Genomic DNA, 18,656 nt, shown 5'->3' on the forward strand with positions numbered 1-18,656 from the left:
GGGGAGAGAGGGGAGAGAGGGGGGGAGGAGAGAGAGGAGGGAGGAGAGAGGGAGGGAGGGAGAGAGGGAGAGAGAGTAATCACACTATGGACCACACTAGGGGAGGATGGAAGAGTGAAAGATGGGGAGGGAGGGGGGAGGAAGGGAGGGAGGGAGGGAGGGAGGGAGGGAGGAGTGTGAAGTCCCAGTAACAGGAAGGGGAGGGGAAGGGAGAATGGAGATGACAGTACTAGCAGTGTGAGGAAAGGAAAAGTGGACAGAGATGGACGGATGAGGAGTTTAACGGCAGGGGGTCCATTCTCCTTCTCCTGGTTCCGTTCTCATGGGAGCTAGCGAAGGTGATCTCGTTTTGATAACGATGACGCAGGTTCGGCTATTGTACAGTTAAATTATAACAACATAACTTTAAAGCCCAGAATGTGATTGTAGTATTCAATGTGATTGCTTGGCCGAATACCCTTCTATTAGTCGAGCAATAAAGCTTGTTTGACAAAAAACAGATGTTAAGACAGATGACTGATTTGCTTCCATACATAGTGTATTTTGAACAGGGTGCTGAAAAAAAGGGTGTAAAGTCCAAAAATGTATGGTTGCGCAGCATTGTAAAATGTAGGGCCATCGTCATTTCATTTTGTTAGGCTATTGTATTTGATTTGATTATTTTCTGCTATTCTAATGTGTTCCATCTAAGTTATTATTTTATGCATCATAAGTCAAAATGCAATCTCCAAAGACACAGCAGCAGCATCATATAATTCAGACAAAGTGCAATCTCCAACTGCCACCTCAAATGGGGAGTGTGATCGGACTCTAAACATCTCATGATTGTATTCAGACAACAAAGGAACGTGCATTTATTTCAATCTTTTGGATGGACGGACCAAATGAGAGGTTGTTATGGGATATGATCCAGGGTAGACCAGAGTGGAAGCGCCTGGTCTAGCACGCCAACATCGAAAGAAACAACAACAACAATAATAATATTAATAGTAATAATAATAATAATACAACTTATGCTGTATAATGAATTAGGCGTACTAGTTAATTATTAACTGGAATAGGATCACCCTAATTTGGAAATGTAGGCCTGAGAACAGACTGACCAAGATTTCCTTGATTCAAAAACTTTATTTAGGAACAAATTATTTTCCTAGATAACCGTCAGGGTCTGTTTACATCGGGCACGTGCATGCTCAGTGTTTATAACAGGCAGGCGCATGCTCAGTGTTTATAACATGCACGCGCATGCTCAGTGTTTATAACAGGCAGGCGCATGCTCAGTGTTTATAACATGCACGCGCATGCTCAGTGTTTATAACAGGCACGCGCATGCTCAGTGTTTATAACAGGCACGCGCATGCTGTGTTTATAACAGGCACGTGCATGCTCAGTGTTTATAACAGGCACGCGCATGCTCAGTGTTTATAACAGGCAGGCGCATGCTCAGTGTTTATAACAGGCAGGCGCATGCTCAGTGTTTATAACAGGCACGCGCATGCTCAGTGTTTATAACAGGCACGCGCATGCTGTGTTTATAACATGCACGCGCATGCTGTGTTTATAACAGGCAGGCGCATGCTCAGTGTTTATAACATGCACGCGCATGCTGTGTTTATAACATGCACGCGCATGCTCAGTGTTTATAACATGCACGCGCATGCTCAGTGTTTATAACAGGCAGGCGCATGCTCAGTGTTTATAACATGCACGCGCATGCTCAGTGTTTATAACAGGCAGGCGCATGCTCAGTGTTTATAACAGGCAGGCGCATGCTCAGTGTTTATAACAGGCAGGCGCATGCTCAGTGTTTATAACAGGCACGTGCATGCTCAGTGTTTATAACAGGCAGGCGCATGCTCAGTGTTTATAACAGGCAGGCGCATGCTCAGTGTTTATAACAGGCAGGCGCATGCTCAGTGTTTATAACAGGCAGGCGCATGCTCAGTGTTTATAACAGGCACGTGCATGCTCAGTGTTTATAACATGCACGCGCATGCTCAGTGTTTATAACAGGCACGTGCATGCTCAGTGTTTATAACAGGCACGCGCATGCTCAGTGTTTATAACAGGCAGGCGCATGCTCAGTGCTGCGAATGGTGTTGATACGTGTTTCCATGTGACCTTGATAACTTCTGGCAACGCTGATCAAACGTTGTGTAACTTTGTAGGTCATTTGAGTTCTGATGCGTCTAGACGTTGTGTAACCAGGCCTACAGAAGAGGCGGCAGAGTACAGTCAAAATGACTGAGGACAAGAAGGAGGGAAAATAGTGGAGGAGTGGAATTCAACTGAGATGAAGCAACACTGGATGAAAAGAGGTGTGAAGAGAAACAGAGGAACGGACTGAAAGGAAAGAAGAGGGGAAAAGGCAGAGATGCATTTCTTAAAGATGAGGTGTTACAGTAGAGAGGGAGAACAGAGAGATATGAACATGGGACAGAGAGAGAGAGTATCCTGGCAGAGAGAGAGAGAGAATCCTGGCAGTGAGAGAGAGAGAGAGAGAGAGAGAGAGAGAGAGAGAGTATCTTGGCAGTGAGAGAGAGAGAGAGAGAGAGAGAGAGAGAGAGAGAGAATCCTGGCAGTGAGAGAGAGAATCCTGGAAGTGAGAGAGAGAGAGAGAGAGAGAGAGAGAGAGAGAGAGGAGAGAATCCTGGCAGAGAGAGAGAGAGAGAGAGAGAGAGAGAGAGACAGAGAGAGACAGAGAGAGAGAGAGAGAGAGAGAGAGAGAGAGGGAGAGGGAGAGAGAGACAGACAGACAGAGAGAGAGAGAGAGAGAGAGAGAGAGAGAGAGAGAGAGAGAGAGAGAGCAAGAGAGAGAATCCTGGCAGTGAGAGACAGAGAAATGCTGCTGCTTTAAAGGACTAGTTTGCCATGAAATCAAACTGAGCTTTACTGTGAAAATCCAAATACGTACGGATCTATAAAATAAACTCAGTGAGTCTACATGAGATTAAAGAATAACGGATTACAATATGTAAAACTATCCCTTTTCCTTACACCTGCTGCCACTTGGTAGCATGAGAGCGGGTCGGGCCACTTGACAAAGTGGGACCTTAACTGGTACTTGGAGGGCTGCCTACCGTTGCGCCCTTGAGCAAGGTGCTCAACCCCAACGCTAGCTCATGAGATCCAGGGGCGCCGGTCCTGCTGGCTGACCCTGTGCTGACCCTGTGCTGACCCTGTGCTGACCCCATGGTTGAGATAGAAGAGCAGAGCACCTTCTTGCCCTTCCGGGGGATCAATACAGTATGGGACAACAACAACAACACAACGTACTGTCTAACATCTCGTTAATGAGTACAGTATAACAGAAGCAGAACCCCAGCCCACCTGGCGCGCTGAAGAGGCGCACGGCGGTGGCGCGGGTGTTGTCGTGGCCGCGCGTCAGGCTGCAGCCCTTGGGGACGGTCCAGGGGGGGTACCCGGGGTCCTCTGCCGTGTCGTACACGCCCACATGGGGCGGCCGCTCCGTCAGGTTCTTGCTGTAGTGGCTGAGGCCGTACTGGGCGATCTGGATGGCGTAGAAGTAGCCCTGCGGACCCCACTGGGTGGACAGGGGCACGCCTGGGAGAGGGGGAGGGAGGGAGAGAGAGAGGGAGAGAGAGAAAAGAGAAGGAGGCAGTGAGAATTGGAGAGGCCACTTGATCTTACAATCTCCAAAAGCTCTGATAAAATGTTAATTAGCCAGAAACACAAAGAGGTAGAGCAATATTTTCACACTCATATCTACAAGCATCGCATTGCGGCAGTCAACATTCTTTTAAAGTTGCTGCATTTGATGATGCAGGTGCGCCAGCCACGTGGAACGTCGGGAGAAAGCCCTTCTGTTTTTTCAGCCCTTGCTATTTGAGATGCTAATCTAATGCCTATTTGTATTGCCTTTGGTCATTTGTTGGCATTCAAATCTGATTATTGCTGAGGCTTACTGTAAATGCAGGTCAGTATCAAACCTGATTATCTTCGAGGCTTAAATGCAGGTCAGTTTTGGGTGCTGTTCCGTTATATTTATTTGTCTATGTGTGTTCTCGTATCCTTGTACTGTATTTTTTTTTACATGTTGTTACGTTTAATAATAGTGATGGTGTCACTTTTGCAGCTGTTGCCTCCCACGACCATGTTGATAAAGCTTCACGATCGTGTTGATAAAGCTTTCATGTTGATAAAGCTTTGAGTCTCTATTCTACATGAGTGCTGGCGAGCGCAGCAGATCAGAGACTGAGAGACGAGACAGAGAGACCGCCGGGAGGACAAATAATAACAGGGAGGAGGGATGAGAGGGGTAAGAACAGGGAGGAGGGATGAGAGGGGTAATAACAGGGAGGAGGGATGAGAGGGGTAAGAACAGGGTGGAGGGATGAGAGGGGTAAGAACAGGGTGGAGGGATGAGAGGGGTAAGAACAGGGAGGAGGGATGAGAGGGGTAAGAACAGGGAGGAGGGATGAGAGGGGTAATAACAGGGAGGAGGGATGAGAGGGGTAAGAACAGGGTGGAGGGATGAGAGGGGTAAGAACAGGGAGGAGGGATGAGAGGGGTAAGAACAGGGAGGAGGGATGGGAGGGGTAAAAAGAGGGCGAAGAGCAGATAAAAGTGAGTGGAAAGACAGAGACACAGGAAGAGAGAGAGAGAGAGAGAGAGAGAGGGAGAGAAAAAGAGAGAGAGAGAGAGAGAGAGAAAGCACAAAGAGACTCAAAGACAGAGCTAGAAACAGAAAGTGGGTGAGATGGGCGAGAGACAAAGTGCAGCAACACATTATCAACCACCAGCCCCCGTAGGTGCGCAGAGACGAAAGACAGAGCAGTGAAATTCAAGCTAATCTATTTTGAACAGCACCGGAGGCGAGCCTTCCACATCCAGGCCCAGGAATAGCGCCGCGCTCAGCTCAATGAATATAGAGTTTACCTAAAGAGCCGTTGAAAGTGACTGCAGGACCCACTGTCTGTGACAATCCCATTAGCTGGCTCGCGGCTATGGCTAGCCGCTAAGGGTTTCATGCTGATTTTGCGTTGAATTTTGCGATTGCAGAAGAACAAAACCCTGTCCAGTCTGAGATCAGTGCAGATAGAGAACTGGCTGTGTTGTCCTCCACAACGTTCAGAGAAAAACTTTCCATTTCCCCCTCATCAGGATATAGTTAACTGCCTGTGTGGAATTAGGTCATAAAACAAGAGATCCCCTTTTTGTGCTGACAGACCCTCAAAAGGGGGACAGCCTCTGTCTTGTTTTAACCAACAGAACAGTCTTCAACAATGAAAAGGTACCAAACTGAGCTTTAGCTTACAAATCGGTGTACAAAGTCTACAAAGTCCTTAAGCCAACAAATCAGTTGAGCCAACACTTGTTTGTTTTCCAGCCTACTGAGCTGAAGTCTCCAGCCTCCACAACTAAAGTCTACAGAAGTGGGTCTTCAACCTACAGAAGTGGGTCTTGCGTCAACAGCGCTATCCCACTTTCCAACAAAACCCCCTCTTGATCACTGTTAGATGAAGTGAGACGGTGTGGGGAGAGAGAAGGGGGCTGGGGGGGTTTACTCTGGGGCCGGGAGGCAGGGGGAGCAGGGGGGGGGTTTACTCTGGGGCCGGGAGGCAGGGGGGGGGGGGGTTTACTCTGGGGCCGGGAGGCTCCGGGAGCCCAGTGCAGGCAGGGGGATCGCTGCTGTGCTCTCTCCCCACTCCATGAGTTAAATTAAGTCTTTTGGCGACAGTCTGGCCTAGATTCTATTCAGAGTTGGTCCTTATCTTCCCTCTCCTCACACATACACACACCTCTCCACTGGAGGAAGAGTCTTATCAAGCCAGGTTGTGTGTGTGTCCGTGTCCGTGTGTGTGTGTGTGTGTGCGTGCGTGTCTGTGCGTGTCTGTGCGTGTGTGCATGCGTACACAAGTGGTGGAGGGGGAGAGATGGGGTTTATGTGGATGGATGGGAGTGTAGAGGGTGTGTGTGTGTGTGTGTGTGTGTGTGTGTATGGGAGTGTAGAGGGTGTGTGTGTGTGTGGATGGATGGGAGTGTAGAGGGTGTGTGTGTGTGTGTGTGTGTGTGTGTATGGGAGTGTAGAGGGTGTGTGTGTGGGGGGGGGGGGGGGGGGGGGGTGTAGAGTGTGTGTGTGTGTGTGTGTGTGCGCGTGTGTGTATGGGAGTGTAGAGAGTGTGTGTGTAGAGGGTGTGTGTGTGTAAGTGTGTGTGTGTGTGAGTGTGTGTGTGTGTGTAGAGGGTGTGTGTAAGTGTGTATGGGAGTGTAGAGGGTGTGTGTGTGTGTAGAGGGTGTGTAGAGGGTGTGTGTGTGTAGAGGGTGTGTGTGTGTATAGAGGGTGTGTGTGTGTGTGTGTAGAGGGTGTGTGTGTGTAGAGGGTGTGTGTAGAGGGTGTGTGTGTGTGTGTGTGTGTGTGTATAGAGGGTGTGTGTGTAGAGGGTGTGTGTGTGTGTAGAGGGTGTGTGTGTATAGAGGGTGTGTGTGTATAGAGGGTGTGTGTGTAGAGGGTGTGTGTATGTAGAGGGTGTGTGTGTGCAGAGGGTGTGTGTAGAGGGTGTGTGTGTGTGTGTATAGAGGGTGTGTGAGTAGAGGGTGTGTGTATGTAGAGGGTGTGTGTGTATAGAGGGTGTGTGTGTGTAAGTGTGCATGCTGTGTACAGCTGATAAGAGGAAAAAAGATAAAGATTCCCACGGAAGGGAAGATGAGAGAAAGTTGTCCAGAGCAGAGAAGATTAGCGCAGCTCTTTCTACTAATAAGAACCCAGCAATAATCTGAGAGGCTCATTCAATTCAGCTCCAACACCACCCTTTTCCTCACATGCACTCCCCGATGCTACACCATCCCTTTTCCTCACATGCACTCCCCGATGCTACACCATCCCTTTTCCTCACATGCACTCCCCGATGCTACACCATCCCTTTTCCTCACATGCACTCCCCGATGCTACACCATCCCTTTTCCTCATATGCTCCCCGATGCTACACCATCCCTTTTCCTCACATGCACTCCCCGATGCTACACCATCCCTTTTCCTCACATGCACTCCCCGATGCTACACCATCCCTTTTCCTCACATGCACTCCCCGATGCTACACCATCCCTTTTCCTCACATGCACTCCCCGATGCTACACCATCCCTTTTCCTCATATGCTCCCCGATGCTACTAAAAGAATGTTCCCTTCCTTCTGATAAAGAAACAAAAGCTGTAGAAAAGTCAAGGACTTCTGTGCTATCTTTCACAGACTCTTTTCAATCCTGAAAGTAAAAGCGCCCCCCCTTGACACCCCTACTTTGACCAAAGGCCATGATTTGTTGGGGGGCCGGCTGGTTGAGGCTTCAGTTTGGGTATTTGAAGCCAGGCTAAGGCAGGGGCCGGGCAGATGAAAGGCTCCCCCATGTTTAATGCATATGCTTGGAGGGCCAAGCCAAATAACTTTTCCATGGATACCCGGGCACATCAGGGAGAAACACTCCCCAAAACGGAGAGATGTTGTGTCTCTGACTGTGACGGCCTAATTAATGGAGCACTATTTTCACCCTTAAAAAGATGCAAAGTTGTGGAGAGAGGTGTGTGTGCAGAGTGCTAAAAAGCTAGCGGCCTTCGGCTTGATTGATGGACCATGGGGATATGTGGCATAGAGAGAAAGAGAGAGAGAGAGAGTGTGTGTGTGTGTGTGTGTGTGTGTGTGTGTGTGTGTGTGTGTGTGTGTGTGTGTGTGTGTGTGTGTGTGTGTACTGTAAGAAATGGGAGTGTGAGATTAACTAGGCTCCCTACAGCTCCACAGTGAAATACAAATGGATTCGTCTCACTTCCTGGCTGACCCATTTTCTGCCCCTATAATGTGTATCCATCCACACCTGTGGTGCAGAGCAGTGCAGGGCAGAGGCAGCCATGTTTACCACCCGGCAGGTCACACTGTAATAGCGCAGTACCCTCCAGCCACGCAACATGCAAACAAAGACAGAACCATCTGCAAAAGACTGACTTTTCCTTGAACAACTTCCAAAGATAGAAGACAGAAAATGTAAATCTGAAGCATTGAAAAACAGGGGGGAAATAAACTTTATTTGTTCAGCATCTTTCATACAAAGTACACAGGAGTGTGGATAAGGACCGGTTCAAAGAGGCCAAGTACAGGTTTAGCACGGCAGTGAAGGAGGCTAAACACAACTAACCCTACACTACTAACACTACTAACCACTAACCCTAACACTACTCTGAGAAACTCCAACACCTGCTTAGGGCTGCACGATTATGACAAAAGATAATACAGTAATTGCGATTATTTGCTTCAAAATGCTAATTGCGATTAATAATTGCAATTAATATTTAATATACAATATTAATATATAATAACCAAAATGCTCCCAAATCACGGACGTTGATCCCTTTCTTGCTACTAACTCACTGACCTCATTTTTCCACTACTCACAGCTGCAGGTACTCTTGTGACGCTTGTCTTGACCTATTGCTATCTGTCTTCTCAGTGAAATTGCTACGCACAGCTCACTCAGCGGGAACGCATGTGATTGGTCAGACAGCATAAGCGTCTGTGATTCGTCCGTGTAGTCCTAGCACACTCAATTCAAAGCAAAATTATTAATCACATTAATTGCGGCCTTTTGCGATTAGTTAATCGTGGAGGTCATAATCGCGATTTCGATTAATTCACGATTAATTGTGCAGCCCTACACCTGCTGATTGGGTAACACAGAGGAAACGCGTCCTTCAACCTGGAAAGCATAGCAAAACATCAATGTTTTGTTGGTTAGTTAAGTTCACAGCACCCCAGAACGTTGCAGGGTTTGAATAGGAGTTAGATACTAAATCCAAAAGCTTTCCTCACAGCTGTTGTGCATTTATTTGTGAGTTGTCTAAAAGAAAGCCAGTCTTGGGTATCCCCTGTGCATCTGGCGCAGGACCAGGCACAACTCCTCTCATTAAACAAGGTAGACATATCACTAGAAAACCATGGTGCAGTTCTATCTTTAATCATAGTCTGTTTATCTACAAAGTGATTGAATGGTTTTACAAAAGAGTCCCGGACGACTTGCACATCAGACTCAACTAAGCATAAACTATTACAGTCAATACTGTCATCCAAAAAGGCTTGAGCATTGAAGGATTTTACGATTTTTTCTCAAAACAATACATGGCCGTGTTTTCACCAATTTTGTAGTTCTAACACAAGCCGTACTTAATGGTCACTTAGATCCAATTCAAAAACACCACAAGCAGAAATTCTGTCACATCTGTTAGAAAAGATTAAATCAATAAGAGTAGATTTAGCATCATTTTTAGGATTTGGCCTAGTAGTCTCAGTGACCAACTGAGAAAGGCCCAGATGACCACTCACTTCCTTCAGGTAACCAGAAGCAACACTCCGCCAGTCCAGATTAAAATCACCCAACACAATCATCTCAGAATTTGAATACAAGGAAAGTATATGAGTGATTCTGTCAATAGCACTGACCTCAGCCTTGGGAGGCCTGTAGACACCAATCACTAACAATGAGCTACTAGGCCCTAGTGTTGCACGATATACCGGTACCAACGGTCTACCGCCGTGCCAAAACGTCACGGTGCCAACTATACTATAAGCTCTATACAACGGTACTACCGTGGAATACAGTACTACCGTTGAACACGGCAGGGGGACAATGTTACCTCTGTTCCCAAATTCACTGGTTTCTGGTAATGAGAAGACTGGCTCGCGACACCGTTGTGCAGCTCCCAATTTGTTGGCTCGCGCACACATCTCCCCAGTCACTGGCTCGCGACACCGTTGCGCAGCTCCCAATGTGTTGGCTCGCGCACACATGCAACTCCGCAGTCACAATATTGACGTTATCTGTATGCCTGGGCACAAGCCAGTCTTGTTCTCAGTAGGCTATCGTAATGTCAGAAGCGTTGCCTAGCTCCGAGTCCGTACCATCAAATGTAAAATTATGGAACTTTTTTGGTTTTAAACCATATAAACAAGGAAAAGCGATAGATGGCCGTCCGTTGTGCAGGTGATGCAGCAATGCCGTACAGGAAAAAGGAGGCAACACATCAAACTTAATAAAGCATCTACAATCTCGTCATCCAGACCTTGCACTGGAATACAGACGAGCTAATGAGGTTAGTATGACTTCATTTGTTATAACTAGCAGTGTTCTTGCCATTAGCTAATATTACAAAAATTAATGAATAAACCTCTTGGCTAAAGCGTGTGTTGCTGTTGCTAGCTAGCCAGCCAATGCTAGCCAGCTGGCTAGCTAATGAAGTAACGTTAGCCTACCTGCTGTCATGTCGTCATGCACAGCTGTTGAATGAAATTTGTCCTCCTCTCATTCCAACTCCAAACTCCTTAAAATAATGTGAGCTAGATTATGCAGGCTGAGACGAATCCAATGATAATCCAATTATATCCACCTCTTGACATTTAGTCAGGTTTTGACTTAAACAAAAGTGAAAGCTAGATAAAGCATGTTGATGTCACTGCCCTCAACCAAAACCCAGTGGCTCTTCGCTGACCTTTACTGGTGGTTGGTGATACTACACTTGTGTATACATGGCTGATTCTGTTGTTGTTAGATATGCATTTTAAATATTTAATATTAATAATTAATAATATGCATAATATATTTTTACTTACCTGTAGAGTTACAATGTAATGCGTTAAATGCATGTTATTCATGCACCACTCATATAAAGTGATTACACTGTACTGTAATGTACTGTACATTGCACGTTCATAAAAATAAAAGAAATTTAAATGCTGCGGTATCGTGATACTACTTGGTATCGTGATACTTTGGCTGGTATAGTATCGCAGGTCAAATATTGGTATCGTGACAACACTACTAGGCCCCAATTCAACCTTCAACAGCAGTTCGAAACACTTTTCGGAATAGTAATGGCATTCATGACAGAGTCAGACGGGCAAGATTTTACATAAATAGCAACCCCACCACCTTTTAATAACTGGATTTCTTAATTGAAAGAAAAGCAAAGAACGACACTGAAGGCTTTTCTCTGCGGAAAATATGTTTTTGCTCTTCTCCCAACTGGTTTCAGTAAGAATTTGATTTACCCGTGATAGACAGGGTTTACCCAAGCACCGGCCGGGTAGTTTTGAAATGCCTTTGAAACAAACCATCTGGTGGCCGTCAGGCTGATAAATACCTACTCATTGAATTAAATAACAAGAAAAGCTAGCCTAGTTGAACTTGACTCATTTTACACCTCCCGTCCTAAATGCTGGAACTACCTCGTTGATGCAGGTATGGCAGTGAGGGTCAGGCAGTGTAAGATGGAGCAGACCATTATGGCAGTGAGGGTCAGGCAGTGTAAGATGGAGCAGACCATTATGGCAGTGAGGGTCAGGCAGTGGAAGATGGAGCAGACCATTATGGCAGTGAGGGTCAGGCAGTGGAAGATGGAGCAGACCATTACGGCCGCCTTCACGCTAACTTGGCTCAAAAGTATGCCCGCACAAATCAAGTAATTCCACAGACTGAACGAAACATTCTAAAGCAGATAAGAGCCCACATCTCGACTAGGGGGATGTTGAAGGATAATAAATATTTATTAGACCATTTCCATCAAGCGTATGAGGACACCTTACCAAGCGAGGGAGAGTATTAATGACAAGGCGGTTTTGTCAGGAGAGCTTTTCAAATGAGATACCAACTCCCTGAGGTCATCATTTTGAAATGCAGCCGTCGATAAGTAATCGCCTTCATTAATGGCTGGGACTCTAATTATGGAAAACCTGCGAAAAAATACTTGTCAAGTGAGGACTTGTTCTCGAATGCTAACTCGTTGCGCATCGAAACATTAACAAGCCCTGTAAGCTAAACTCGCTGTGCCGTTTAATTGGCTTACAACCGAATCAAGTATTATTGTTTGCAATAAACCAAGCCTAATTGCATTTGGGTTGTAGTAGTGGTGATGCAGGTCTTGTGAGCCTTTGTAAATCTGTTCTCTCTTGTTAATCAAACCTCGAATCACAGTGGCGCAGACGGATTAAAGAGCACAAACCTGCTGCTCTTTTTTCACCCAGATGAATTATGTATTTCTCTATGAAAACCACTCTGATGTTTGGTTCAAGTGAAATGTGTGTGTGTGTTTGGAGGGGGTTAAAATACAGAAAAAGCACGGGTTTACGAATGAAATAGTCCCACAAATTATATTCAGTCCTGTCCGAGATTAACTCCGATTCCATTGAGTATCTGGTTGATTCTGAACTTCATTGTAGCTTGGTACTGTACATCCAACGCTTCACAAAGTAAAAAATACCAACCATGTATTTGCTCCCCTCATGCACTAAACCAGCTCATTTGACTAATTAGTTCCTCTACCTGGATGAAGATCTGTGCCCATTAGAATCGTCTTGTTAAGTGCATGGGTGGAGCTGGGCTCTATACCTCTGAGTACATCCATAGGACATTGAAAGGACAGCCTGGAGGGTGACATGCAATCACTTTAGAAACCATGTGTAGTCCTAAAATGATGTTACATTACATGCTGCTTCTCCGTAATAAAAGCCTTGTATTGACAAGGTCAGAGTCTGCCAGAGCTCACGAGGGGAAGCATGAGACAGGAGGGCGGGGGAGAGTTAAGTAAGGCTCGGGGGGAGAGAGAGCGGGAGTCAGAGAGAGAATAATAAGGATTAAATGAGATGAGAGAGAGGGGGAGGGAGGGGGAAAACGAGGAGAGAGATGTACTCTCTTCCACACTTGGCAGCGTTTCCATGACTTCCAGTAAATGAGCAGAGAGAATGGGAGTGGGAGAGAGAGAAAACGAGAGTGAGAGAGTGAAGACAAGTGCTGCCAGCTGAGGGTGGAGAAAAGAGAAAAGTGTGCTAGTTGTCTGATGGGCTGTAGGAACACGAGGCCAAGGCCATCCTTGGGTAGAAGCTCTTGTTTAAACACAGGAGATAAATGGAAGAGGGCTGGCACGCTGGAAGGACAGAGAGGAACACCGAGGGACAGCAACGCTTGGTTACACACTTGCTCAGTGTTTGGCGTACCGAGGACAATGACAGGAATGTGTGTGTGTGTGTGTGTGTGTGTGTTTGTGAGCTCAACAAACAGACTTTTCAAGGTGTGTGTGTGGATGGATAGGCCTGCACATTACAAACCTCCACTAACACACACCTACTCACTCAAAGGACAAACAAACGAGGAGCACAACAACAGATGTGTAGATGCACACACACACAATCCTGAGCTGGTACATGAAAAATGACAATAGGCCAGACAGGAACAGACGGGCAAACGGAACATCCACAACCGCGTACACACAAAGACTCTCAAACTCCACAAAGACTCTCTCAAACTCCATTCTCAGAGAATACACTGCCTCCTGATGCTGAAAGTCAGTAAGTATGCTCGTAATACGAGCATAGAATAACGGCCAGTTACGTTTGGGGTCACCACAATCAATTCCATTTTCATTTGCTTAATGCAAGTCAATTGTTGGAGCATTTTTCACTGGGGCCAAGGGTAAATTACTTCATCCCACTCTGCTGTAAGAGTGACTGTGCAGCTAAATTACTTAATTAGTATTCTAGTACTACTACTAACGGTGACCGTTGTGTTTAGGACCTGACGAGTTTTTTAAATAGTAGGCTAAGTAAGTAACAACTTGATTACGAGACTGATCGTACCTTCCACTCCGCTGATGCACTTGACGCGGTCGCGCACCTCGACGTTGTAGCCCTCGAAGGACATGAAGACGCCGTTGGGGTGATAGGGCTCGCGCTGGGCATACACCTTGGAGTAGCTGTGCTGGAACTCGAATCGGTCATACCCGTCGTACTGCACCACCTTCCCGTACACCTCAAAGTACTTCTCCACCCAGCTGAAGGGCAGGTACACATCCGCGCTCTCCCTCCGCCCTTTAATAGTCACGTCGTCGTTGATCAAACAGTCGATCTCCTCGTATTTGACCCCGCCCACTACGGGCGGCGGTTCGGGGGGCTGTGGGGGCTGCTGCTGCTGGCTGCTGATGCTGGCGTCGCCCCCCGGGCCCTTGGGGCTGGGCGCCGGGGGCGGGGCCCGGGGGAGGAAGTGCAGGGCGGGGTCGCTGGAGCAGCGGTTCCAGAGGAGCACGGTGATCAGGGTGAAGAGGGCGCAGATCACGATCAGGGTCTTGTAGTTGACCCGGGCCGCCAGGCAACGCATGGTCACAGCACGACTGCATAGAGGAAACACAAAAACACACATTAAAGACTTTTGCTGAGAGAAAATGTTATAACCATTAGGCCTGAGTATCGAGTCGAATTTCAAGAATCGATTCGATTCTGATTCACAAGGTTTGGAATCGATTATCACGATTCGATTCGATTAGTGTTACTAAAACCTGTTTTTTTTTTAGCTGTAACCTTAATTACATGACTGCCAAGTTATGCAACACATCAATACTAGGGCTGGGTATCGGGTACTGATTTCCAAAAATGAATGAATGAATCATTGAATGAATTAATGAACTATTAATTCCTTCATTTATTCATTAATTCATTAAATAAAAGATCGATTTTGGGATTCATGAATCGATTCTGAATCATTTGATTTGATTCGATTTTTTTAACCCAGCCCTAATAACCATATTGAGATATGTTATAACATGCTCAGACAAGTTTCCACCAGTACAGAGTTCATCGCTCAAACAGGAAGATTAATGTGTCATCAAAATTATCTGTTGATAAAAATTTAAAAAGTAGGTTACATATCAGAGCAAAATGATATAGAATGACAGGTGTTCTACATACATATCATTTTGGTGCTGAACACATTGGTCACACAAATGTGCAGCATGTCATCGTTGGATCAGTTGATAAAACAAAGCAACACAGCTGTCGGTTTGGGTTAAGAGTCACATGTCAAGCACGACAGTTCCATACAGGCTGCAGTGTCAGTACTCCAGGCTCCCTCTCCCCTTCCCCTCTCCCTCTAATCCATACGGGTGAAGGGCCTTGATGTCCATTATGACCAACCTGTCATGTCCTGCCAGATCCACGTCACAGAGGCAAGCCCACAATGAGAGGATGCAGGTCCAAACTAGCCTAGCATGCACCTTGACGGCTGCACATCAATCCCTTGACTAATGACGACTGTTTTGCAATTAACTGACAGCTAGGTATGAGGCCCTGTCTCAATGTTGATCAATTAGTAGATATTGCTTACACGGCGTAGGAAAAACTGCTTAGAAAAGGTGATCGATGAGCATTTCACAGTTCTCTTTTCTACTAAACAAGCAAGCAGAGAATCCCCCAACAGCAGGGAAGACCCATCTGGAGGGTCAGACAGAATATTTTGTGGGGTTGTGGCTAGAAAACAGGTTTTGTTCATTAAGGAGACAAAGAAGCCTGGCTAAGTCACAACTCAATAACAGCGAATGGCGTGTTAGCGCCAATCAGTCTGGCCCATGGCTCACATTGGCCATGTATCTCAGGCATTTTCATCGGCCAGGGAGAAATCAATAGGCAAACAGTGGCCTGCTCCTCTCGGTCGCAAATTACAGCTTACTGCTCTAGGAGTTGCAGATACAGCAATGACAAAGACCCCGCTGTTATACCCGGGAAGGGGGAAAATCATTACTCCTCAAGTTCATCTCAATGCCTCTGCTTAAGCCAGGCCCACTAAAGGTCAGCACAATGAATGCACATTAATTCCACAATGGCAGCAATCTATCGGCCATCGCGACGCTGACTCAAACCACGGTGACTCTGGTCCCTCTTAACAAAGTTATACTCCAAGGGCGGTCATGTTGTCTGGAAAGGCAGAGAGAGAGAGAGCTTCTCTAACAAGCACATGTAGCGAGAGGGTGATGTGATGGAGAATACGCTGAGATGAAGCCACCTGGCCAGGACCAGACAATCAAATACACGGATAGTGAAGTGTTACATGGTACTAACCTAAAGGCATGTGATGGATTAGACGTATAAACATAAAAAGAAAATAGTCTCTCAGCATTTCACTTTGTCACAACTTCCCAATTATCTGTGAGGCAGCAGTGAACCCTGCCTGTCCTCGTTCAGAGTCACAGTTCCAGTCACAGCGCCGTCTCCTGTGAGAAATCGTCTTTCGCAAGACCACTCTGCGTTGTGAAATATTGCCTTATAAAAAAGCATCATTGATATTTAGAATGTCAGCATGGTGAAGAGATGAAAGATTGGGCTTGCGGGAGCTCTGACAATGCTGAGAATGCAGTGAGGAAGGCCTGGGGACTGTGAAAGATAAGCAGGGCTGTCTCGTCAGAAGCCCGACTATAAATAATTGGATCTTTTTACAGTTGTTTGCTGCTAGCAGAGCTCGGGGCTCTAGCAGGGACATGTCTAGGTCTACACCACCATGTACAGGGATGGATTGAATTCAGTTAAAAAAGGTCTAGTCTAGGGACCAGAATGCGCCATAGGAAATTAAAGTGGGGTTCACACAGCCAAATTAGTGTCTCGCCGCTTAATTTTTGTCTTAATGATTATGCAATTCAAACACGTAAGTGTATTAGGATTGATTTACTCAGGAAACACCCCCCTCTCCCTCTCACCAGACAGTTGCTGTGCTCATGGTTCACTTTTCTCAAATCCACATCTGTGCGGGTCTCTACCTACTCCAGGGAGGATCACACCAACTCTGAACGTGTTTTATATGTAATCCCTGCGGCAATAATTGAGTTGCATTACAGACTTAAATAGGGAATGTACACTGGAGTAAAATACAAAAAGTAAACAAACAGGAGAGGCAGGATGTGGAAGAAAGGGCTTTTGAGTTTAAAAGCTTGTGGCAGGAGAAAAAAAGAGAGCTGAGCTCTTCAGTTTAAAAACTCCTGCGTCCTGCATTTAAAAAGCTGAGACCTACTTGATATGTGAAACAGCGGTGTGTGACTAGTTTAAAATGGTAGCATAAATCGTCAGCCATCTGGAATGATCAGTATGCTATAAGCGCTGTGATCCAGCCAGGTTCACGCCCACTCCCCATCCGCAGCCGCGTGATGCTTAACCCTTCCCAGGGGGCCGAGGGGGGTGGGGGGGCACAACGCACAGGCGGAAGGAAACACCTGGAGCTAAGGGGTGGACCTCGTTTCCCATGGGATTTAGAAGAATCCTGGCCCAGCCCGTCACTGTCCTTGGCCTTCACCCCAGAACTGGCACCATGAATCCCGGAGGCACAGGGAGAACATTGTCCTGAGAAGCAGCCCTGATAATAACCATCAGTGGAAGGGTGAAGGAGGGGGGGGCAGACTGGCGCTGGCGCCGGGACGCTGTGAACGACTGCTTTCAGGTTTGATGGTCTCCAAGCTGAGATGCTTTCGCTCCGGTTGCCTTATGGTTGTCGGACCCATTACACTCTTTTATTACATTGGGCACCGATGTTGAGGACAACATGAAGAGGGCAGCTACTAGACTGCTGATGTAGCTTTTGTTAGCTTCAACACGTTGGGAAGAGACACCATATTGGGTCCAACCAGGCAGGTGGGGTATGGACGATTAGAGGGAGTTAGATGGAACGAACATCAGATGTTCCATCCAACTCTTCAACCCATCTTTCTCACTGCAAAGGGATCAGAGCCTGGTGCATGCCAGGCTTGCAAAGACTGCGTCATCTTGGTGGGGGGGGGGGGGGACAAGCATTGCTGAAGGGCAACAAAAAAAAGTACAATAGCATAAGCCTAAGCCCCAACGCCAATCATACTAAATGAAGAGCCTTCTTTTGTTGCAGGTGGGGATTAAAGACATTTTGAGGGGGTCAGTGTGTTGAAATTCAGCTTTTAGAAGGAACGCCAAAACGTGCCGAGGCATTGATCAGAGGTCTCTGAGAATGGTAAACAGAACATGGGGAGGTCACGGGGAGTGGAGGTCTTCGTGGTGCGATTGTTCATATTTTCTCCCGTCCTCGGTGACGCCAGTCATAGGCCAGCTCCGATGACGGGCGTTTGTACACAAGGGGAATGCTTGCAGCAACTGTGATGCATTGTTAACATATTAGGAATCTCTGGATGCACAGCTGCCTTGCGACTACAGAGATCACTTCCTGGCTCAAGAGTATCAAATTCCAGCTCTTGGACTTGGGTGGACTGTCAAGTTGCCAGCTGGCATGTACATTTACACAAAAAAGTGTGTGATTTTAAATCCAGAAAATAGGAAAAGCTGTTGGATAGCATACAAACTAGAATTACTAGTTACAGTCTGGCTAGTCTCTCACATTCACAGTAACCTGGTCTAAGGTTACAATGAATGTATGACTGTTTAGAAAAGAGAAGCCTGTAGTGTTTAAGGCTTGTTTTCCCATCCGGTCATTATATTGTCACAATGGCTTAGTGCTTTGGCAAAACATTGATGTTGAGGGGCCTACCTTACCAATCCATGCAAATTATCCTAAACGTTCTGTTTCAATACAAATAAAATTACATTAGTAGGGTTTGGCGATAGGATGCTGGTATCGTCAGTCGAAGATGAAAGCCATTGTAGGTGGATGAGGACATTGTGATGTTACAGACGATATCTAGCCTATTTGAACTGAGAGCACCCCATAGTTGGTGAGCGCAAAACAGGGCAGCAAAAAGTAGCCATGCCAAATAATTGTTCCCATTTACGAATTTCAATAGCCTATTTCAGAGTATGTGGAAGACAATTTAGAGAATGCAAAAGATCAATATCAATTTAGAGAATGCAAGAGATCAAGACACCAACCCAAT

The 18,656-nt window shown here is 46.4% G+C and overlaps 1 protein-coding gene across 1 annotated transcript in view; it reads right to left on the reverse strand.

The window, feature by feature from the left end:
- glceb (glucuronic acid epimerase b) overlaps positions 1–18,656 on the reverse strand; it is a 63,154-nt gene that overhangs the window by 9,298 nt on the left and 35,200 nt on the right. Inside the window, exons 3-4 of the mRNA XM_084436939.1 lie at positions 13,627–14,156; positions 3,331–3,564 (exon numbers count right to left, since the gene is read on the reverse strand). Of these exons, the coding sequence (XP_084293065.1) occupies positions 3,331–3,564; positions 13,627–14,143 (751 nt within the window). The 5' untranslated portion in view covers positions 14,144–14,156. The remainder of the gene's footprint in view (positions 1–3,330; positions 3,565–13,626; positions 14,157–18,656) is intronic.

The sequence above is a fragment of the Borostomias antarcticus genome, assembly GCF_949987555.1.
Source record: "Borostomias antarcticus genome assembly, chromosome: 4".
Lineage (NCBI taxonomy): Eukaryota > Metazoa > Chordata > Actinopteri > Stomiiformes > Stomiidae > Borostomias > Borostomias antarcticus.